Consider the following 23,452-nt stretch of genomic DNA (forward strand, 5'->3'; position numbering starts at 1 on the left):
CAGCCGGGCAACCAAGAGAGACTCTGTCTCAAAAAAAAAAAAAAAAAAAAAATTAAATGACAAGATATAATTATTGTTCAAATTATGAGGTAAACAGTACTGTGGTGTGTGTGTATATATACATATATGTGTGTGTGTGTATATATATATATATATATATATATATATTTTTTTTTTTTTTTTTTTTTTGAGACGGAGTCTTGCTCTGTCACCCAGGCTGGAGTGCAGTGGTGTGACCTTGGCTCAATGCAAGCTCTGCCTCCTGGGTTCACACCATTCTCCTGCTTCAGCCTCCCCAGCAGCTGGGACTAAAGGCACCCGCCACCACGCCTGGCTAATTTTTTTTGTATTTTTAGTAGAGATGGGGTTTCACTGTGTTAGCCAGGATGGTCCTGACCTCGTGATCTGCCCGCCTTGGCCTCCCAAAGTGCTGGGATTACAGGCGTGAGCCACCGTGCCCGGTCCTGTGGTTATATTTTTAAAAGAATCCTTAGCTTTTGAGAGATATACTATAATATTTTTCCACTATAAAAAACTTTGTTTTAAAGGAGTGAAGATTAAAAAAATGTATCACAGATTTATTACTTATTCTCAAGGATGTAATCTAGCAATTATAGCTGCTAGACATCATTGTAAACAAGCCTTTAAAAATCACTTCCTAGAGCCACTCAGATCACTTACCACAACAATATAGAAAGTAATTGTGGAGATTACAACTACATCCTTACAGAATGGTAGGAAAAAAACCCAAATGTCAAGTGATTTATAGGCAGATATTTGTAATTGGGCTATAAACCCGTGGTAGTGTCAAAGATCTAAAAGTAGTGAATCTTAAACAGTTTGGATGTAAATAAAAATTTGTTCTCCACAGCGTCAGATGACTCAAAAAAAACAGCCTTAGAAAAGACAAACACTGATGGTGAAGATGCATTTGAAGAGAGTAAAAAGAAAAGTTTCATGAAATATGAGTACAAGAAAGCAGTATTTAGAGATTGATTATTTCTACAGTACATGATTTTAAGTCTGTTACTAAATTAAGAAATTACAGATAAAACAGAAATTCTACAAATGAAAAAATACAGCAACTAAAATTAAGAACCTAACAGATGAGCACAGCTGAACAGAGAATCTGCAAACTGGAAAATAGGGCCAAAGGAAATCACCAGATTGAAACACACAGAGCAAGAGAGATAGTAAATATAGAAAACAGTGTAAAAGATATATGAGATATATCTCTAACCATATAATTAGAGTCCCATAAGACGAGAGAGAGAATGTGGCCAAAGTAAAGATACTGGCTGATATTTTTTCAAAACAGAAAAAACAAAAACCAAAAACAGACATCAAGCCACAGATTCAGGAGCAGTATAATCCCCATGCGGAATAAATACAAAGAAAACCACGCATATGTCTGCCGTAGTCAAACTGTTAAAAACCTAAGACAATGATATATCATCAAAAAGAAAACAAAAGTCAGAAAACAGTAAAATGATATCTTCAAAATGCTCAAGTATTTACCAAATTTTATGTCTATGCAGAGTGAAAATATCCTTCAAAATGAAGGCAAAATAAATTACCAAGAGAATTCATTAGACCATAAGACCTACACTTAAATAAAGGAATTCTTCTGGTAGAAGGAAAATGATCCTAGGTAGAAGCACTTGCAGGAAGAATAGTGATAAATAAATTAAAATGTAGGTAAATCTGAATAATTTTTGTAAAATATAACAATAATGTATTTTGGGTTTAAAATACATAGAAAATTAAAATTCACAACAATAGTGCAAACAGTGTGAAGGCATTACAATGGAGTTATAAAGTACCTGTTTCCCATAATTGGTATAAGCAATAATTTATATCAGACTTTGTTCACCCATAGATGCATGCTGTAATCTCTAGGGAAACCACTAGAACAACTGTGTAAGAATGTATAACTAATAAGCTAGTGGAGGGAAAATAATATACATATCAATTCATGTGATTATTAATACCTCTGTAAGTGTATATGCTTCTTCAGCCGTGCACTCTGCCTGTGCTGTAGGATTACTTAATGCAAATATTACAGGCCTTTCATTGATAGAGGCCATGGCTCTGATTACATCAGGAGTGAAAAGACGGCCAGCACCTGCAACTCCTGTAATAAGTAAGGGGGAAAAACAGCAACTTCATTATAGGTATAAAAGCAATGCTTATCAATAGCATTTCTACAATAGGCCTACAATAATAAAAACACAGGTAATATCTCATTACAAAGATGGCACTATCTCAGCAATGCAAAATCTATGAGAACACAATCTCAAATCTGAAAAGAAAAAAAAGTAAGATGCTGAAAGTTCTCACTTAAATATTTATTGTCTACTATACACATAGTAAATTATGGGAAATTTTATTCTTTCAACTTTTTGTTTTTTGAGACAGAGTCTCACTCTGTTGCCCAGACTGGAGTGTAGTGGCACAATCTCAGCTCACAGCAACCTCTCCCTTCTGGGTTCAAGTGATTCTCATGCCTCACCTTCCCAGGTAGCTGGGATTAAAGGTGTGTGCCACCACGCCTGGCTAATTTTTGTATTTTTAGTAGAGATGGGGCTTCTCCATGTTGACCAGGCTAGTCTCAAACTCCTGACCTCAGGTGATCCGCCTGCCTCGGCCTCCCAAAGTGCTGGAATTACAGGTGTGAGCCACCATGCCCAACCAATTTTTAAAAAGAGTGTATGACTATCTTCATCACTCTAATTGGGAAGATAAAACTTGCTACCACATGGATGAAACTTGACATTATGCTAAATAAAATAAGCCAGTCACAAAGAGAAAAATACCATGTCATTCCATTTATATGAGGTAGTTAAATTCATAGAGAGAAAAAGTAGAATGGTGGTTGTTAGGGGGTGGGGAGTGGGGAAAATGGGGGGTTGTTTATTTTTATTTATTTATTTTTTGAGATGGAATCTCACCCGCTGAGGCAGGTGGATCACCTGAGGTCAGGAGTTCGAGACCAGCCTGGTCAACATGGTGAAACCCCATCTCTACTAAAATTACAAAAATTAGCCGGGCGTGGTGGCAGGTACCTGTAATCCCAGCTACTTGGGAGGCTGGGGCAAGAGAATTGCTTGAACCCGGGAGGTGGAGGTTGCAGTGAGCCAACTCCAGCTTGAGCGACAGAGTGAGACTCTGTCTCAAAAAAAAAAAAACCAAAAAACAAAAAAACAAGAAAAAAAAACTTACAGCTATATAGAAAATTAAATAGCTCCTCTTTTAAACACTTCTACATTTTCTGCTGAGAATGTAATGCCATGATGGCATAGTCTGATGGCATCTATGCAATGCCTGACTCAAAACACACTTAAAAGTTTTCAGCTTTGTTGCCCATGAAAACTTTGAGTCTGCATAGAATTTTCCTGGTAAAATCTGCAAATGGCTTTGGTCTTTTTCATGTTTTGAGTCCAACAGTCATACCAACTCTAAAAGCAAAGCACGATCGACTACACAGTGTCTAGGACCTAAAAGTATAAAGCAACATCTGGTAACTGAATTTCATGCATGGTAACCAAAAAGTTATCAAAGAAAACATTGTACATGCTGAAAGCTAGGTAAAACTGCCAATTCATTTGTAGTAATCCTACGTGGTAATTATGACTGGCAACATACAGTTAGGGAGCAAAATTATTTATCAGAAAAACTTTACCTACCGATTATAGTTGAAGGCTTCAGTATATTCACTGCATCTTCAAAAGTATCAGGTATGCTCTCTGGGGCTGGATGAGTAAATGGTTCCTGATAACTATCTATTTTTGCTTTCCGTCCCTAAATTTTGAGATAAAATATAGTATTTTTTTAGTCAATGCATATTAAGGATGAAATAAAAAGACATCATTTCTACAATAGAAATGTCTTTTCATTTTCATTTACTTTCCTCTTCAACCCATATCTTCCAATTCTATCTTCATCATGTCCATAAACTCAAATAGAAAACAAAAATCAAATCTACCATTATTCCTAGAAACTTTCTAATTCCTCTCAAAAATGCATTTACACTATGAGGTCTTCCTAAGTCCAATATGGCACAAAAGCCTACAGTCCTTTATCTGGGGTAGATGAGTTTTGGAATTAAATTAAGAAATTTTCATATTTAATTTAATTTGATTGATTTATTTTGAGATGGGGTATCACTCTGTCGCCCAGTGCAGTGGCAGCCTCTACCTCCCCGGGCTCAGGTGATCCTCCCACCTCAGCCTCCAGAGTAGCTGGAACTATAGGCACACAGCACCATGTCCGGCTAATTTTTTTGTAGAGATGGGGTTTTGCCATCTTGCCCAGGCTGGTCTCAAACTCCTGGGTTCAAGTGATCCGTCCACCTCAGCTTCCCAAAGTGGGAAGCTGAGCCACCACATGCATGAGCCACCACTCCTGGCTGAGAATTTTTCATATTTTAGAAATACAATATGGCATATATCAAATATTACATATTCTCCCTCCCAACAGATACTCCACAACTGAACAAACTTCTGAATAGTCACATCAAGTACAAAAGGTTAAGATTACAAAGAGCTTCTTATTAGTTTGAGTCAGGTTTTGCTACTAGGTAAGTTCAAGGCAATCAGATTGATCACAAAAATAAAGTTTGGAAAAAATTTTGGAATTTCAAAGCCTTTAAGGATTTCAGAATTGCAGACAGACACCATGGACTTGTACTACCAAGAGTTCAGAAACAAGAGGAACAGGGAATTCTGGTTAAAGATGGCTGAATGAAGAAACATGCTTTCCTTTCCAAATCCCAGGTCAAAAACCATAAAAGTTAAATTCTTAGTAATGCCACAAAGCCAGAAGAGATATCACTGACAGACTAGAACAATGAAGAACTTCTCAAAGATTTAAGGCAGATAAAAGCATACTGAATGCAAAAACCAACTGAGAAGTTCATATTCTTATTTTGGTAAAAAAGAAGACTTCTGAAAAAGTGTATTTCCATCAGAACTCCAAGATAACTCCAGATAAGAACCTGCAGGGGCTAGAAAAGCAGGACACTATCATCAATCGGCTGAGAAAACCAGGCTGAGCAAACGGTGACATAAGAAGTCACTGTTTTCAGAGTTTCAAAATGAAGGGCAGTGTTTAGGGTCATCAGGAGACACTGGAAGCCTAATGCCCATAGGCCAAGCTACCTGCACCCTGGAAAAGAAATACATAATCTGATGATGAATATGGAGATGGACAGGGTTCTCACTTAGTGCTAAGTAAACACATTGTAGCTATCAATACTGTGTTAGACCTGACCTACCAATATGCTAAAGAATCACAACATATTTGATGAAAACCAACATTACAAAAAGAAGTACCAAACTAACTGTTTACTAGTCAAAACATACATCCCCCAATAGCCTTCTAAATATGTGATGTTTTATCCTTGTGCCTTACATACTAGTAAATATGGTAGTTACAGCCTCTTTGGAAGGCAGCACAGTTTAATTATTCAGAGCACAGGCTTCACAGTCAGGATACTTGGTTTTGAATCCTACCTCCATCACTTATAAGCTGATGATTTTGGAAAACCCCGTTGACCTTTTAAACTGTTTCTTCATTTGTAAAACTTCACAGGATTTTTTGAGATGATTAAAGGAGATAATACATGTAAAGTCTTATAACAATAACAATGTCTGGTATATAACTACTATTACATTTTAAATTACATGTAGTTTAAGCACTCAAGATTTTTCATTCACATACTTTAATTTTTCATTTTTTTTTTTTACTAATAGAATACTGGTTCTAACTAACAAGAAAAGATTTTAGAACTCGAGCAAAGTACATTTAGATAGCTTGCACCACAGACGTAAATGCCAAGCAACAGCTATACCATTATATTTTAATGTGTACATACAAAAATATAACAGCATTGTGTACTGGATTGGTTTAACTATGAAACAGTTTACTTATATTTCAATGTGTTACACAGAAGATATATGACATTCTTAATCTAGTGAAAATGGTAATCAATGCTAACAAAGGTAGTCAGGCCCAAAGGTACTAAGTTAATCTGGGAGATAAGCTCTTTATTATCCATAAATTGGTTTCAGGAGCACATGCTTTTTTCCTGGGGAAAGGGTCCACAGATTTTTATTAGATTGCTTCAGGGGATTATGATCTCCAAAGAGTTAAGAATTTCTGCTCATGGCCAGGCACGGTGGCCTCGGGAGGCTCAGGCAGGAGAATCGCTTGAACCCAGGAGGCAGAAGTTGCAGTGAGGTGACATCGCACCACTGCACTCCAGCCTGGGTGACAGAGAGAGACTTCATCTCAAAAAAAAAATTAATAAAATTTTAAAAAAAAATTAATAAAATTTTAAAAAAAAATTACTGCTTAAATATCAAAAGTACTGCAATACTGTAATTTAATCAGGAAGTTCTCAGTTCCTATTAAAAACCTAGTTTTAGGAGTGTCAAACACGATCATACTTGTACGATGGCCATTTGATCTCTTAAGAGCAAGACAACAAAGCAAGAAAGAGTAAGTCTGATGCCAACATAGAGATTATTAATTAAATATGAAGCAGGAGTCTTTGTAAAAGACAACAAGACTAGGGACACCTGTTGAAAAGAGAGTGGAAGGTCCCAATTGGTATAATTTGGAGACTCCAATGAGAAACAAGACTTTAAGGAATAATATTTTAAAAATCCAACTAAAAATATAATATGCTGTTTTGCTTCTTCAAATTTTAAATACCTTACCTTAACTAATAAACCATACTTGTCAAACATCCAGATTTTCTTTTGTGCCTCTTGTTCTGACAGGCCATTTTCTACCATAGACATAACTATAAGATTTGCGATTCCAAGAGCAGCCTGTTCAACAAAACATAAATTTTAATATATACTTGAGTATGATGCAATGCTTGAATTACTTTATATATGAAGATTATATGCTACAAGAAATATTTGGTTTATTTTTCCCTTACAAATCAAACAAAAATTCTTTGTGATATTCTCTCTAAACATATTTTAAATTACCTGTTTTACAGCAGAAGTCTTGATTTCATACCCTCTACCTCAACAAAATTACAGGCTCATTATGCTCTTTTATAAACATCAATATTCTGCCCATTTTCTAATTCTAGAAGAGAGGATAGGCTTAAGTTTTAAAAAGCCTACAAAACTTACCTCTCCTGCTCCAAGGAATAAGATTTTGTGTTCAGAGATTGGTTTACTAATAACTTTTTGTGCTGCAAGAAGACCTGCTAGAGCTACTGCAGCTGTCCCTGTAAGAAAAACAAAGAGTTTTACAAATAAAAAATGGGCACATTAAAAATGTTTAAAAAGTAGGAATCAAAATCCTTAAGTTTTTTTTTTTTTTTGCTTTACCTTGAATATCATCATTGAAAGTACAATATTTTTCTCGGTACTTTCTCAAGAACCTGAATGCATTATGATTTCCAAAGTCTTCAAACTGAATGAGTGTGTTCCGGCCATATCTAAAAATAGCAAAACCCACAATAGTTGTGTTGAAAATAACACTATTAAACAGCTTTCCACCTAATATTCCCTATGATAGCATTCAAAAATAATGTATTATGTTAGTTCAGTTAAGGCCATCTGAAAAATTTCAGAGCCTGTGAAAGACTAGATCCAAAATGTAGAAATTATTCAATAAAAAAATGTATGAGATGTTTAAAAAGAACGTGGCATAATGATAAACCCATGGGATATCAATCCATGTCAACTATTTTCAAGCGTCCAGGAGGACACTTCCTTTGACTCTGAACCTCAAAAAAATATATATTTGATATGTATATTCTCATTACATTAATAGTTAAACAGCAACACAAGAAAGTATATATTAAATAAGTAATTGAAAAATAATTGCTATTTGAGTTCACTGACATTCAGAAAAAGAAGATGTCAATCGTCTAGGTGAGCTAAAGTAGTAAGGGAAGGCTTGAAAAGGAGGTGGGCCCTGAAAGAACAAAAAGTAAAGAGCTAGGAAAAAAAGCAGGCTGTTATTAGGGTGATCCTGAATTTTCAAAAGTCTGGCTATATATTTCATGGTTTACATTAAGAGATAAGTGAGAAGTTGGTTAATGCAGGTTGGGACCAAATAAGGGAGAATCTCGAATGCTAAAGTAGAGAAGAGGGACTTTCTTCTGCATCCCATGTAGAAACAGTGAAGGCTGCAGAGAATGGAAAAAATTCACATATGACTCCCTTTAGGAAGGATAAACCTGCCAGTGATACGTAGCACATATTGGTGTGGGAAGACACGAGTGACAGAAGCAACTAGGAGTCTACTGTGATACGAAGAGAAGAGATCTGAAGCAGAAGATGCAGGAAGCAAAAGGAATAACTATGAGCTATTAGGATGAATAGAAATTGATAAGGATCAACTGGGAAATGAGGAAGAAGCTGTTACAATGTGAAGGTAATGGAATAACTAAGAAGATACTATTTGGTTGTCCAAGATAGGAAAGTGAGAGGAAGAAGGAGAGATGGCAATTTCTGGGAAGATGTACAGTTCAGCTTTAGACTTGTTGACTTTGACTCTGAAAAGGAATTAATGTTTAAATATCTTCTACGTGCCAGCAATTTTAAAGGTAGGCCAGGGTTAGATCATTAAGGTAAAGAGTTTGACTTTATCCTATGGCAACAGGAAACCAATGAGAGATTTCAAGCAAAAGAAAGACATAATGAAGCACACGTTTCAAAACAATTAATCTGGTATTAAGGTGGAGATGAACTGGAGAGGAGAGAAACTGGAGGGAGAATTAGAAAACTCCAGAAGAGAGATAAGGAGAGAGCAAGATTGTGGCAATGGAAAACAGGAGACATTTAAGTGGTAGTATCCACTGAATTTGAGGAATATCTGACTGCATGGGAGACTGCTGGAGAAGGCAGAAGGGTCAAAGATAACACTAAGATCAAAGTTTTGGCAATAGGATGAATGTTATTGCCAATAATAGAAGCTGGGAATACAGAAGATAGGTTGTTTGGAAAGGTAAGGAGTTCAGTGTGGGATATGAATATGCACTCACAACAGAATATCCAGATGGAAGATTCAGGTTATTAGAAATGCAGCCCTCACAAGAACAGTGGAACTACGATGGGTTTTTATGGGTTTAGCAGTAACATGCACAAAGGTCATAGTTGACATGGCTGAAAGAGAAGAGGACTAGGTAGTTATCCACATTTAGTAAGAGACAGCAAGAACCTGTGAAGATGACAAAAAAAAAAGACCAAGTTAGGAGGAAGCTGTTTAGTAGTCAAGAGAAGAGAGAGTTTCAAGGACATAGAAGTGGGAAAACCTGAGTCAATGGTACAAAGAGGTAGAGAGGTGGGAGGACCAAATGGTCAGAGAACTTAAAATACAAAAGCTGCACAAGAGCTTCAGTGGAATGGTGGGCGTGAGCCTGAAGGTCAAGGCTGAAAAAGCTGCTGAGCAGTAAGGGTTTGATAGAAGCAGTGAGGGCAGACTTCCCTCAAAATGTCAGGTAACTCAAGAAAGCAAGGCAGACCATGGGTACTACCTCGTATCAGCACATCTAATCAGGAAGAAACAGCCAGGCAGAACAAAGTTCTCAAAAATTTAATCGCCTCCTGCTTATCTTCACAAGAAATAAAGGAAAACAAAACAAAACTTTGGTTCTTACCTCGCCCACCCCATTAAAGATGCTTTCATATACTCAAACTTTTAAAAAATACCTGTCAGTAATAGCTTTCATAAACTCATCAATCAGGTCATCATACTGTTGTGTGCGATCTCGTTTCTGGTACAAACCCATGTAAAATGGGTCTTTTAAGAGGGCCTACAAAATAAACCAAATGTGAAAATAAAATAATTTACATTATATAATCAGTTTAAACATATACAATAAAAATTGCAAAATAAAAAATTACTAATACAATTTTTTAAACGTATTGCCCTACAAGAAACTTTATTTTTTCTTTTTTGAGACAGTCTTACTCTTGTCACCCAGGCTGGAGTGCAATGGTGTGATCTCGGCTCACTGCAACCTCCGTCTTTTGCATTCAAGTGATTCTCTTGCCTCAGCCTTGTAGCTGGGATTACAGGCGTGTGCCACCATGCCCAGCTAATTTTTTTTTTGTATTTTTAGTAGAGTCAGGGTTTCACCATGTTGGCCAGGCTAGTCTCGAACTCCTGACTTTCGGTGATCTGCTGGCCTCGGCCTTCCAAAGTGCTGGGATTACAGGCATGAGCCACCATGCCTGGCCCAAGAAACTTTCAATAGACTTAATTTACTATTATTTATACAAATATTAAAAGTGGAGTTTAAGAAAAAAAATGTCTAATCATAAAACTTTCCCTTCTTAAATTATCATTTTCAAAAAATGAATATTGTACACATTTTTAAAAATACAGGAGGAAGATAAAGGGGGAAAATGATGTTACTCACGATATTATCAGTTCCCACATCAATACACACTGGCAGGCATCTATCAGGCCGTATTCCTGCACAAGCTGTATACAAACAAAGTTTTCCTACTGGAATTCCCATTCCATAGACACCCAGATCTCCAAGACCCAGAATTCTCTCTCCATCAGTCACTACAACAGCCTTAATCACAAAAAAATGCAAATTAAAAGTTGTCAAAAATGGGGCACTAAAGAAAAGCATTTTTAAAAAGATTGATTCACTTCATATATATTTACTCTTTGCTTTTAAAAATAAAATTGTTTCTTGGCTAATTTCCACTGTAAACCAACCAAGCATACTTAAAATTCTAGGACTTCTGACTATTATGAGACATTAACTAGATTTGATTTCCCTCCAACTTCGGTTTAGGAATAGAATTCTTCTGACTAGAGGACCAACTTAAATATCTTCAGAAAGATTAAATATGGCAGAGATGAACAAGATTCTGATGGAGAGATTACCGTAAGAGAAAAATAAGAGTTTAGAAATAAACAGCATGGTACTCCAACACAATAACCTAGGCCAAACAAGAAAAACCTTAGCAACTGTGAAAAAGAAAAAGGTCTAGAACAAAAAAATATACCTACTTATAAGGAAGGTCTTAAGATGATACTGTGAATTTAATTATTTGACCAAATTTTTGCTAGATTATTCAAACCAATGATCATTCAATGTTTATTTTGGAAAGGAGTATAAAGGCAGGTAAGATTATTGCCTATAATAAAATTTACAAAAGCCTACCTAAAGATCTTGAAATAAGTTATTACATTTTATTTTATGAAAGATAACTAAATAGGCCAGGGCTTATATTTGCTATATTTAACATTTTTATATTTGCTAAGGTTCTAAATCTTAGATTTAAAAGAAAAAAAGGCATAACCAAACTTCTCCAACACCATTCATAAACAAAAGTTTTTATGGCATTTTAATGTATTTTCTTTACCTAGAATAATATTAGTGAAATAGAAAAGGAGATGGAGAAGGCAGGAGACACCAGTGGTGCTGATACCAAGAGGGTTCACCTTGTATTCTAGCTGTAATTTCTTTCTCAGAGTCAAACTTTATACCAGTAGCCCATTTTATAACCACTACTATTATCATCCCCTCAGCTGCAAAGCACTAAATCTGCATGTATGTAAGTGCAAAATAAATCAGAGCAACAATGAAAAACTGTTCTTGGAGATTGAGGGTAATTTACAAGAAAAGAGAAAACATTGTGAAAAGGAGGGTTGTGCTATTAGTACCTTAACATGATTTTCTGGCCAGTTATCCACAATTGATCTAACATGACCTCTGTCTGAGATTGAAATAAATAATCCCCTGCAACAGAACAAAAACACCTTTGCATTTCACAACAGCTTTGTTTCTAAGTTTTTGTTCATAATTGAAATATTTTGATATTTTAATAAAATATCAAGACATGGTATAATTTCCAAGCAGATTTAGCTAAGTCACACTGGTTTATTTTCAAACATTTTCAAGTACTTCAAACTGTAATTACACTGTTCATAGCAGATGCAACAAAGATTATTGTTAAATGATACACTCATTTTACCCAAGAAGAAATGTATCCACATCTCATGTTCAAATAAACTCAATACACCACCAGGAAAAAAAAAAAAAAAAATCTAAAGCAAGCCACCAGTGCAGGAGAGCAGTACAAGGCCAACTAAACTATTGTTAAAACTTACTCAAACTGAAAATTTGAAATTCGAAGGAGCAGGAAGGGAGAGAAGAAAATTACAGTAAAATCACACAAAAGATGAGACACCTGAAGCATCAGGAAAAAGTGACGTTACTTTTACTTATTTAGTATTATTTTTTAATTGGCAAAAATTGGATATACAGCTGACCCTTGAACAATGTGGGTGTTAGAAAATCAAGTCAAAAATTTCATATGACTTTCCAAAAACTTAACTACTAATGGCCTACTACTGACCAGAAGCCTTACCAGTAACACATAGATTGACTAACAATTTTTTTTTTTTTTTTTGACTTGGGAGTTTTGCTCTTTCACCCATGCTGCAGTGAAGTGGTACAATCTCGGCTCACTGCAACCTCCGCCCCCCACTGAGGGTTCAAGCAATTCCCCTGCCTCAGCCTCCAGAGTAGCTGGGATTTTACATGCCCGCCACGACGCCTGGCTAGTTTTTGTATTTTTAGTAGAGACAGGGTTTCACCATGTTGGCCAGGCTGGTCTCGAACTCCTGACCTCAAGTGATCTACCCGCCTCAGCCTCCCAAAGTGTTAGGATTAAAGGTGAGTCACTGTGCCTGGTCGACTAACACTATTTTGTATGCCATATGAATTCTATATTGTATTCTTACAATAAAGTAATCTAGAAAAAAGAAAATGTTATTAAAAAATCATAAAGAGGAGGAGGAGGAGGAGGGGTTGGTCTTGCTGTCTCAGGGGTGGCAGAAGCACAATAAAATCTGAGTATAAATGGACCTTCACACCTGTGTTGTTCAAGGGTCAACTGTATTTATCATGTACAACATATTTTGAAATATGTATAAATTGTGGAATGGCTAACCAAAAGTCATTTTAAACACAGTATGTTGTTACCTAATTCAGATAATCCAGATTTCAAAAGAGAAAGCAAAGAAGGAAGGGAAAGAAGGAGGAAAAAAAGAAGAAATGCAGGTTCTAGAACACAGGTCAGGCAGACATGAGGGCCAATGGATCCTCATTGCTGTCAAACTGATTTTATGTTTAACTTTCTCATTGGTATCTTAAATTTGGCACTACTATTACAGTTCAAATCAGTTTAGTTCAGCAATTTCTCAATCTGGCTACATAATGGAATCATCTGATAAGCTTTAAAATGCCAGGGTCCCACCTCCAAAGATTCTGATTTAATTGGCTTAAAGTTTAGATCAATCAACCAACCAACCAAGATTTAATGACCACCTACAAAAACAAAACGAACAACAACAAAAAAAACCCATAGCACAATACATTGCATAAACAATATACAGTATTTGCCCTCACACATAAGCCATGCTCTTCATGTTTCAAGTCAGTTCTCAGCTCTGGGTATACATCAGAATCAAACCAGGCTCTTTTGTGAAACTCCTAAGTCTAGACTAACTGAATCTGAATCTCTGGGGGTGGGGCTCAGGCATCAGTATTTCTAAGTTTCTCTCTATCTTTTAATCATTCTAATAAGAAACTATAAAATAGCTGAGCAGCATGGTTATGTCACAGAAATGTTTTAGTTACAGTAATTGTTGGCAGCATCTAGGTTAGAACAGTCTGTTTCTCAGTGTCTTCCAGGGAACACCTGCAACACAATCACTGAGGGTGCTCACTAAAATCCGGACCTCCAGACCTTTTTTCTTTTTCATCAGAAATCTTGGGGATGGGGAGGAGAGGAAAGTTGGCAGAGATCAGCATTTTGAATAAGTCCCACAGGTATTTCTTACACACATTAAAGTTTGAAAGCCACCAGACTAGATGACAGGAGACTGAATTTCTACACGTGGAAGAATGTGTTAATTGGGCATGGGGAAAATATTATAAGGACTGAGAAAAGTAATAATAGATTAGAGGAATAAGAAAACTCAGATTAAGTGAAAACAGCATATATATGTGTGTGTGTGTGTGTGTGTGTGTGTGTATATATATAATATTGCTTATAATTTTCCAAAGAACTGTCACATTGGTTTCTCCAATAGCTCTTTGATAGGTCCTGCTATTCCCATTTTACACATGAGGAAACACATTCATGGGGATCACGTGACTCATTCAAGAACTTGAGTCAGTCCTTGCCATTTCAGTACTCTTCCCACTTATAATGTTTGTAGGTCCTACAACTATCTGGAATGAAAATTCATTAAAAAAAGGAGAACAGGCCGGATGCAGTGGCTCACGCCCGTAAATCCCAACACTTTGGGAGGCTGAGGCAGGCCGATCGCTTGAGGTCAGGAGTTCAAGACCAGCCCAGCCAACATGGCAAAATCCCATCTCTACTAAAAATACAAAAATTAGCAATGGTGGCATGCACCTGTAATTCCAGCTACCAGGGAGGCTGAGGCACAAGAATTACTTGAACCTGGGAGGCGGAGGTTGTAGTGAGCCAAGATCATACCGCTGCACTCCACTCCAGCCTGGGTGACAAAGAGATACTCTGTCTCAAAAACAAAAAACAAACAGAAATTAAAACTGATTAAAAAATGAGAAAAAAAAATCTCTTAATTTGGCTTTATTGACAAAAATTTTAATGATAATTCTGGAGAATCTCCCACCAGAATTAAGACTTTTTTTGGTGGGGGGGCAGGTTCCAAAAGTATGTAATTCCTCTAACAATCACAATAATTTAAAGAAGATTAGAAATGAATTACGCTATTTTTACAAAGATAAAAGTTATGAATATGTTGGGATTTTGTTAATCTCTTTTAATCAAAATTACGTTTTTCTGAGGTGGGAAATGTGATTTGGCTAAGATACATAAAAGAAATGTAATGGGTGTTATGGAATGATATTTTCCTTATTCAATAATCATTTACAAGTGTTTTTTTAAAAATAAGCCTTACTTAGGTCTTCTAAAGATGTGTCCATACTGGGAGCAGGCAAGACCAACCGTCGGTGTATATACAATTGGCATTAAACTCTCAATGTCATCTTGCAGTATTCTATAAAACAATTTCTCATTTCTTTCTTGTATTCCCATTATGTAGATATATCTGAAATGAAACACAGTAAATAATGGCTAAGTCAGCCTGCATTACATTAAAAGTCTTGGCTTATGAAAGTTAAACCTAAATGTCTAAAATTGAAATTGAGCCCCATTCTCACATCACATTCTAAAAAAAACCCAAAACCTTAGATTATTACTATTTAACACCAAGGACTAAAAATTAACAAAAATATGAGGGTACTTAAATAGTAGATGATGATGATGATGATGATGAAATAACAATAGAAACAATGTTTACTGAACCCTAACTGTGGGTCAGGCTCTGTAGAAGGCACTGGAAATGCAAAGATCACCATGAGGTCCTTACCCTTAAAGAATCAGTCTTCAAGGAGACTGACATATAAACAAGGAAGCAAAATAAAGTGGCATTAATTCAAACATTTGCTTAACACTATATGCCTGGCACTATTCTCCAGGGATATAAGAAGTAACCTCTATTTTCAAGGAGTTTATAACCCAGGAGGGTTAGAAGCATTATAAGGTCTACACAGAGTGCAGAAGCAGCACAAAAAAGGCAATTGTCAATTTATGTCAATAAATATATAAATAACTTCTTTTTAAATTTAGAGAACAGGGAAATATCAGCTTGAAAGCTTGAAAGTCAGTAATCATCTTGAATTAAATATGTCTAAAGCAGACTTATCTTTCCCCTGACCTTGTTTCTTCTGCTATCACGTGACCAAATGCGAAACCCAGATTCCATTCTTGATTTATTCCTCTCCTACCCTCCCCAACACCAATCCTATAAATCACCAAGTCCTACAGAGTCTACCTACTAAGTAGCTTTCAAATATATCCATTTGCTCTCTCCACCCTCGCACAGTACAAGCTACCATCATTTCTCAGCTGATTTACCTCAAAAGCCTTCTTACTAGTCTTTATAAATACAATTTTCCTCCTATGCTCCAATTCATTCTTCTCTTAAAAACCTAACTGTGATCATTTCTGTTCTCCTAAAGTCACTTCCAAATAAATCATCGTAAAATAAGGCTCAAGCTCCTAAAATAGTTAACAAAACCTCTGCCTACTTTTCAGCCTCGTCTTCTTTATGTTGACTTACTTCAGCTCCTCAAATGCATCACAACTCAACCTGGACTTGCTGCGTTTGATGCACCATTTGCCTGCACTCTCTCTCTAGGTATAGTCCTATACACATGCGCTCCAAATGCAGCTCAGGTGGCGTGCTCTCTGGGGCCCCTTTTCTGTCCATTCCCCTCCCCTATCATGTACACATACACGCTTTAGACTTTCCTGTTTTCAGGTCCCATGATACTCTACTTCCCTCTGTTAACTCTCACTCCACTTCTTGACTTTCTGGCTTCCTCCAGTCTAGACAATACCGTAAGTTAGAAACAATCACCTCATATACTTCTATAGTTCCAGGAACTATTAATAGCAATATGTGGCATATAACTGGTGTGCAAATATTTGGTGAATAAATGAGAAGTGATCCCTTCAATTTTATTTTCTACATAGCTAATAGTGGAAGAAATGGTATCAATAGATAGAAATTAAAGGGAAGAAGACTTCTCTGCAGTATAGGGAAGTAAACAAACTGGGCTGCTAAAATGGAATGGATGGCTTTGTGAGATGGAAGTAACGTTAAGGAAAGAACAGACGACCTATGAGGCATGTGATAGAGGGAAGCTGTGCAAGTCATGGATCTCCTCAATGTCACCACTTTCAATCTTTATTTCACTTTAGTCACTCTTCTGTGTGCCTCAGTGATGGGCAGCATTCGTTATAGCTCAGCAATGGTGAATGCCCTTATCCACTCTTGGATCACAATCCTCTAACATTTTCGGTAGCCATATGATGCCCTCACTTCGTCATCCTTCAGAGGGATCTCTAGCTCTTTGACTGCTTCATTTTCTTCCAATTCTATGGGCTCCCTTCGGGATCCTCTTTATTTCCTGCTCTGAATCCCAGGATCAGATCTCTCACTCTGAGCAAATCTCTCCCTGTCATTACTGTTTAGGAATCCCCACATGATTTATCACTGTACTACCCTTTCACAGTGTCTGCCTTTCCACCAGAGACAGTGAACTCTCTGAAGAGAAGGGCTGAGTGTTTTCATTTCTGGAGTTCCAAAGCTTAGAACAATGCCAGGCACATTAGCAGTTCTGAATATTAACTGAATTAATTTATGTAATGCCTGCCTTTGCCAGCCCAGCAAACTCCAAGCCTGAATCAATGTTACATTTCATCTTTTCTGTGGAAAAATAACATTGCTGTGCAGAATGGCACCAATACAAACAAGATCTTGCCACCAGGCCATCAGGGTCTGCTCTCACCCCTTTAACCTGCTCTTGTTTAGCCTTTCTTTTTTTTTTTTTTTTTGAGACAGGGTCTCACTCTGTCACCCAGGCTGGAGGTGCAGTGGTGCAATCATGACTCACTGCAGCCTTGACCTCCTGGGCTTAAGTTATCCTCCTGCCTCAGTCTTCTGAGTTGCTGCAACTATAGGTATGCAACACCATGCCTGGCTAATTTTTTTTTTTTTTTTTTTTTTTTTTGTAGAAACAGGGTCCCACTCTGTTGCCCAGGCTGGTCTGGAACTCCTGGGCTCAAGTGATCCTCCCACCTTGACCTCCCAAAGTGCTGGGATTACAGGCATGAGCCACCAAGCCTAGCTCTTGTTCAGCTTTATCTTATAGCCACGTGGCTCTTCCAAGCATTTCTCACTCTCCTCACCAACTCTACTCAACCCTGGCCCTTCTAAATCTGAGCGATGACTTTCATATTCTATGTCATAAAGGAAAGCAAAGTCATCAGCTAAGATTGAGAGTTAATTACTTCTGCTCAATCATCTCCATACTTATCCTTACTATCTGTATTTATGTTTACTCCAGCTTCGGAGAATGAGCTGTTCTTTGTTCTTGCTCAAGACCAGCCACTGTATCTCTGCATTTGACCCTATGCCTTCTTCCTTTCCCTGAGACCTTGCTCTATCAATTATCCTTTCTCCTGGGCTCATTCCTCCTAAGTACGATGAAACATTAAATTTTCTCCCAGCTTGAAACACACTTAATCCCAAGTCTTGCTTTACTTACTGTTTAATGTCTTCCTTCCCTCCTTACCTGAACTTCTTGAGAGGGTAGTTTACATTTCCCCCCCTCCATTCATTTTTCAATCTATCACAGTATCTCTTTTGCTCCATCACATCAAAGAAACCACTCTTACCAGTCACCAATAATCTCCTATACTTAACAAACTCAATTGATATGCTTAGTTCTATATGCAGACCAATCCCTCTACAAAGAATACTTTGCCTGCTACCTGTAACATACTGTTTACAATTCAGCTTAGGCATCACTCCCTTCAGGAAGCTTTTATCTGATTCCCCAAGTTGAGCTAGATGCCCTCTGCGTGCTCTCAGAATATATCTGCATGTACCTTTTTCTCATGGTACTGTACATTGTGGTCTAGAGACCAATAACAATCATAGCATAACTATCTGTTGATGACTTTTAGAAGACAGGGCTGTGAGTTACTGGGTTGGTCATATATATTAAGTTTGCTGCCTGGTGCAGTGGCTCAAGCCTGTAATCCCAGCACTTTGGGAGGCCAAGGCGGGCAGATTGCTTGAGTCCAGGAGTTCGAAACCAGCCTGGGCAATATGGTGAAACCCTGTCTCTACTAAAAACTACAAAAATTAGCCGGGTGTGGTGGTGCACTCCTGTAATCCCAGCTACTTGAGAGGCTGAGGTGGGAGAATTGCTTGAGCCTGGGAGGCAGAGGTTGCAGTGAGCCAAAATTGTGCCACTGCACTCCAGCCTGGGCAACAGAGTGAGACCCTGTCTCAAAAAAAAAAGAAAAGAAAAGAAAAGAAAAAGTCCAGGCGCAGTGGCTCATGCCTGTAATCCCAGCACTTTGGGAGGCTGAGGCGGGTGGATCACCTGAGGTCAGGAATTTGACACCAGCCTGGCCAACATGGTGAAACTCCATCTCTACTAAAAATACAAAAATTAGCCAGGCATGGTGGTGGGTGCCTGTAATCCCAGCTACTCAGGAGGCTGAGGCAAGAGAACTACTTGAACCTGGGAGGCAGAGACTACAGTAAGCTGAGATTGTGTCACTGCGCTCCAGCCTGGGCAACAGAGCAAGACTCCATCGCAAAAAAAGAAAAAAAAAGTTTGCCAGGGGTAGCTTTGGGTACACCTCTTTTTTATTCTCCAAAGTATCCTGGGTGATATAGTGTATGGTCATCCTATCTATTATCCACTTTATAGCCTCAGTGGCTGGTATAGTGTCAAACACAAATCAATAAAAGTTGTTGAATAAAATGAGTGCAAATTAGATGGTATCCTTTGCTTCTAATATTCCATTCAAACCTGAATTGCTCTGACTGTAAGCATAAAAACTAATTTGTTAAGTTTTACAATAGTGAATACTTGTGAAGTATTCACCGAAGTGAAAGAAACACAATCATTATAAAAGTAGTTAACTGACAAAACACAAACTTATATAAGATTCTGTATTTCTCATGCCATAATAACCATAATGCTCATAAGTTTTCTAATCAGAGTACCAATAAAAAAATGAAACATCTAAGCAACTCTTACTTTTCCAAAGGGCTAGTCATTTTCTTCAAGTTTCTATGAAATCGTAAGGCTTGAATATCTTGTGTCTCTATTTTGGGAGGTAGAAGTCCTTGAAGACCAAGCATTTGTCGTTCTTGTAAAGTAAATGCCATTCCCTAAAGAGGAGAAATAAAAGGATTAAAAATTATTACTTACTGGGGTAGCAATGACATTGTTCTTCAAAATATAATTTAAATGCAAATTCGAAAAATCAATGACATATTATTTTTGCCCAGGCTTTCAAAACTTTGTAAGACTGATGTCCAGTATTGGTCAGGGTGTGGAAAATATTCTCACAAACCACTGCTGGGAATATAAACTAGTTTAGGCCTTTGGAAGACAGTTTTAAAGTATTCTTAAATTTTTTATACACATATTATTCATCAAGCAATCTGACTTCCAGGTAGCCATTCTAGAGAAACATTCTTAAGGGCATACAGAGGCATATACAAAAAGTTTAGTTGTAGCATTGTTTCTAGTTCTCTTGGCTATTACAAGCTAACAAAAAGCCCATTAACTATGAAAGAGTTAAGCATCCTATGGTATATTCATACCATGAAATACCATAAAAAGGGGATAGAAGACATGATGCTTAAGAAAAAATTAATCTATGTCATAAGAAAATCTTTTTCAATTTCTAGTATTTGACTATGGGTTAAATTCTTCGTATCAAAGCAATGTCAATGAAAATGCTGGAGCAAGGCCTTTGGAAAATCTTTTCCTCCATAAAAGCAACAAGAATACTGGACAAATAACCAGAAGCAACTTCTTCAACATTCTGGAAATTTCCCAAAGGAATGCAGCAATCAGGGAGCAGTTATTCAGGAAAAATGGCTGGATTTCAGTAAGCAACAAGCTTTGTGAGTTTTAAATCGAAAACTAACACCTCACAATTACTGTGAAAATCAGCAGCCTGGAAGCCACCGGGGTAGGAAGAAGGGGTTGGAGATTCTTCTAAGCCCCATTCCAGGAAAATGTCATTATTTGACCTGTCTGGCGGTTCCCTGGAAGACCCCACTTCATTTGACCTAACTTGGTGCTCACCCAGTGTGAAAAGCCATTTCCCCAGAAGTGCTTGTTGGAAACAATAAGAGGCAATAATTTAGCATAGCAGCTGCCCAAAGCAGTGGGTAACAGTTGAGAAAAACAATAGGGTAACAAAAAGCTGACAAGGAAAAGCTAAAGAATGAGATGCCCATGGGGTTGGAGCTTTGAAAAGCCGTGAGGTATTACTGGGACTCTAGAAGGTCACATACATGAGCTGTGGACACATCCAGGAAAGACCTGAAAAGACCCTAGCTCACACCTCTGGCTAACCTTGAGGCTCTGTGCAAGCAGGAAGTGAAGGCTTCTGGGTAGTTGTAAACTGCCTGGTTCAGTGCTGGAGGTATGCCGCAACATGCACACGGAGCCGCATGGCAAAAAATGGGAAATTTACTAGTTCCAAGCATTTAAGTCTTTGTCTAATTATCAGCTGACCACAAAACTAACCAATCAGAGACTTCAGTGGGCATGTACAAGAATACAGACTTTATAAAGAATAGTTTGGAGGCCGGGCACGGTGGCTCATGCCTGTAATCCCAGCACTTTGGGAGGTCAAGGTGGGCAGATCACCTGAGGTCAGGAATTTGAGAACAGCTTGGCCAACATGGTGAAACCCTGTCTCTACTAAAAGTACAAAAATTAGCAGGGCGTGGTGGCACGTGCCTGTGGTCCCAGCTACTCAGGGGGCTGAGGCAGGAGAATCGCTTGAACCTGGGAGGTGGAGGTTGCAGTGAGCCAAGATCATGCCACTGTACTCCAGCCTAGGCAAAAGAGCGATACTCCATCTCAAAAAAAGAAAAGAATTAGTTTGGAAATATCACTAAACAAGCAAAAGTAGCAGCAATACAACAAACCCTGGGAGGAGTATTTGATTTCCTGAACTGCTACCTTATTTAAAATGTCCAGTTTTCAACAAAAAAATCATGAAACTGTCCTTGAGGAAGCCTAAACATTGTACTTACTAGATAAAGACTTTACATTCACATCTTTGAATACATTCAAAGACTTAAAAGACATCATGTCTGAAGAACTAAAGGAAAGTATGAGAATAATGTCCCACCAAATTGAGACTACCAACAAAGAAATTAAATGGAAATTCTGGGGATGAAAGTACTGCAAACCAAAAATAAAATTCTAAGGTCTCCCAACCACCTGAATGGACTTCCTCCTTGGCCAGGGCACTCTAACATTTAACCTGAAAAGGCTGGTTTAGGTTATGATGGCATGGGGGGTCGGACATGCCTCACTATACTCCTCCAGCATTAACATCAACACAGACCTTAAGCCTGATAAGAAACATTTACAATCTATTCTCTCTGAAGCCTGCTATCTGGAGGCTTTCATCTGCATGAAGAAACTCTGGTCTCCAAAACCTCCTATCATAATCCAGACATTTATTTCTATTGATAGTAACTCAACCAACTGCCAATAAGAAAAAATTTAAATCTGCCTATAACCTAGAAGCCCCCACTTTGAGTTGTCCCACCTTTCTGGACTGAACCAGTGTTTACCTTAAATGTATTTGATGTCTCATGTCTCCCTAAAATGTACAAAACCAAGCTGTGCCCCCACAACCTGGGGTACATATTTTCAGGATCTCCTGGGGCTGTGTCACAGGCCATGGTCACTCATATTTGGCTCAGAATAAATCTCTTCAAATATTTTACAGAGTCTTAATATTTTCATCAACAGTACAATAAATGAAAATAAAAAATTTACCAGAGGGGTTCAACAGTAGATTTGAGCAAGTGGGAAAGAATCAGCAAACTTAAAAATAGGTCGCCCAAGATTATCCAGTCTAAGATAGAAAGAAAAAAGAATAAAGAAATATGAACTGCCAGGTGCAGTGGCTCACGCCTCTAATCCCAGCACTTTGGGAGGCTTAGGTGGGTGGTTCATGAGGTCAAAAGATCAAGACCATCCTGGCCAACATGGTAAAACCCATCTCTACTAAAAATACAAAAATTAGCTGAGTGTGGTGGCATGTGCCTGTAGTCCCAGCTACTCAAGAGGCTGAGGCAGGAGAATTGCTTGAACCTGGGAGGCGGAGGTTGCAGTGAGCCAAGATTGTGCCACTGCACTCCAGCCTGGTGACAGAGGGAGACTCCGTCTCACAGAAAGAAATATGAACAGAATATCAGAGACCTGTAAGACACCATTGAGTATGCCAACATATGTATAATGAAGTTTAAGAGGAGAGAAAGAAGCAGAATATTTCAAGAGATAATGCCCCAAAACTTCCCAAATATGAGAAACATTAATCCACACATCCAGTAAGCTCAACAACTCCAAGTATGATAAACTCAAAAGAGATCTATACCTAGACAAAGAGAAAAACAAGTCAGCAGATGGAGCATAGTCTAAATGCATTACCATACTTCTCTAAAGAAATAATGTCGGCCAGGTGCAGTGGCTCATGCCTGTAATCCCAGCACTTTGGGAGGCTGAGGCAGGCAGATCACCTGAGGTCAGGAGTTTGAGACCAGTCTGACCAACATGGAGAAACTTTGTCTCTACTAAAAATACAAAATTAGGCCGGGTGTGGTGGCTCACGCCTGTAATCCCAACATTGTGGGAGGCCGAGGCAGGTGGATCACAAGGTCAGGAGTTCTGAGACCAGCCTGGCCAATATGGTGAAACCCCATCTCTACTAAAAATACAAAAAAAATAAGCCAGGCGTGGTGGCGGGGGCCTGTAGTCCCAGCT

The 23,452-nt window shown here is 37.9% G+C and overlaps 1 protein-coding gene across 2 annotated transcripts in view; it reads right to left on the reverse strand.

Annotated features, from left to right (window-relative positions):
- ME2 (malic enzyme 2) overlaps positions 1-23,452 on the reverse strand; it is a 69,450-nt gene that overhangs the window by 20,033 nt on the left and 25,965 nt on the right. For both annotated transcript variants that reach the window (XR_004029624.1, XM_030810409.1), the window contains exons 3-12: positions 19,685-19,818; positions 14,956-15,105; positions 11,662-11,737; positions 10,397-10,558; positions 9,684-9,787; positions 7,353-7,462; positions 7,152-7,249; positions 6,723-6,836; positions 3,687-3,801; positions 1,992-2,134 (exon numbers count right to left, since the gene is read on the reverse strand). Coding sequence is in view for 1 of the 2 variants with exons in the window: in XM_030810409.1 (XP_030666269.1) it covers positions 1,992-2,134; positions 3,687-3,801; positions 6,723-6,836; positions 7,152-7,249; positions 7,353-7,462; positions 9,684-9,787; positions 10,397-10,558; positions 11,662-11,737; positions 14,956-15,105; positions 19,685-19,818 (1,206 nt within the window). In the remaining variant the exon portion in view is untranslated. The remainder of the gene's footprint in view (positions 1-1,991; positions 2,135-3,686; positions 3,802-6,722; positions 6,837-7,151; positions 7,250-7,352; positions 7,463-9,683; positions 9,788-10,396; positions 10,559-11,661; positions 11,738-14,955; positions 15,106-19,684; positions 19,819-23,452) is intronic.

The sequence above is a fragment of the Nomascus leucogenys genome, chromosome 4, assembly GCF_006542625.1.
Source record: "Nomascus leucogenys isolate Asia chromosome 4, Asia_NLE_v1, whole genome shotgun sequence".
Lineage (NCBI taxonomy): Eukaryota > Metazoa > Chordata > Mammalia > Primates > Hylobatidae > Nomascus > Nomascus leucogenys.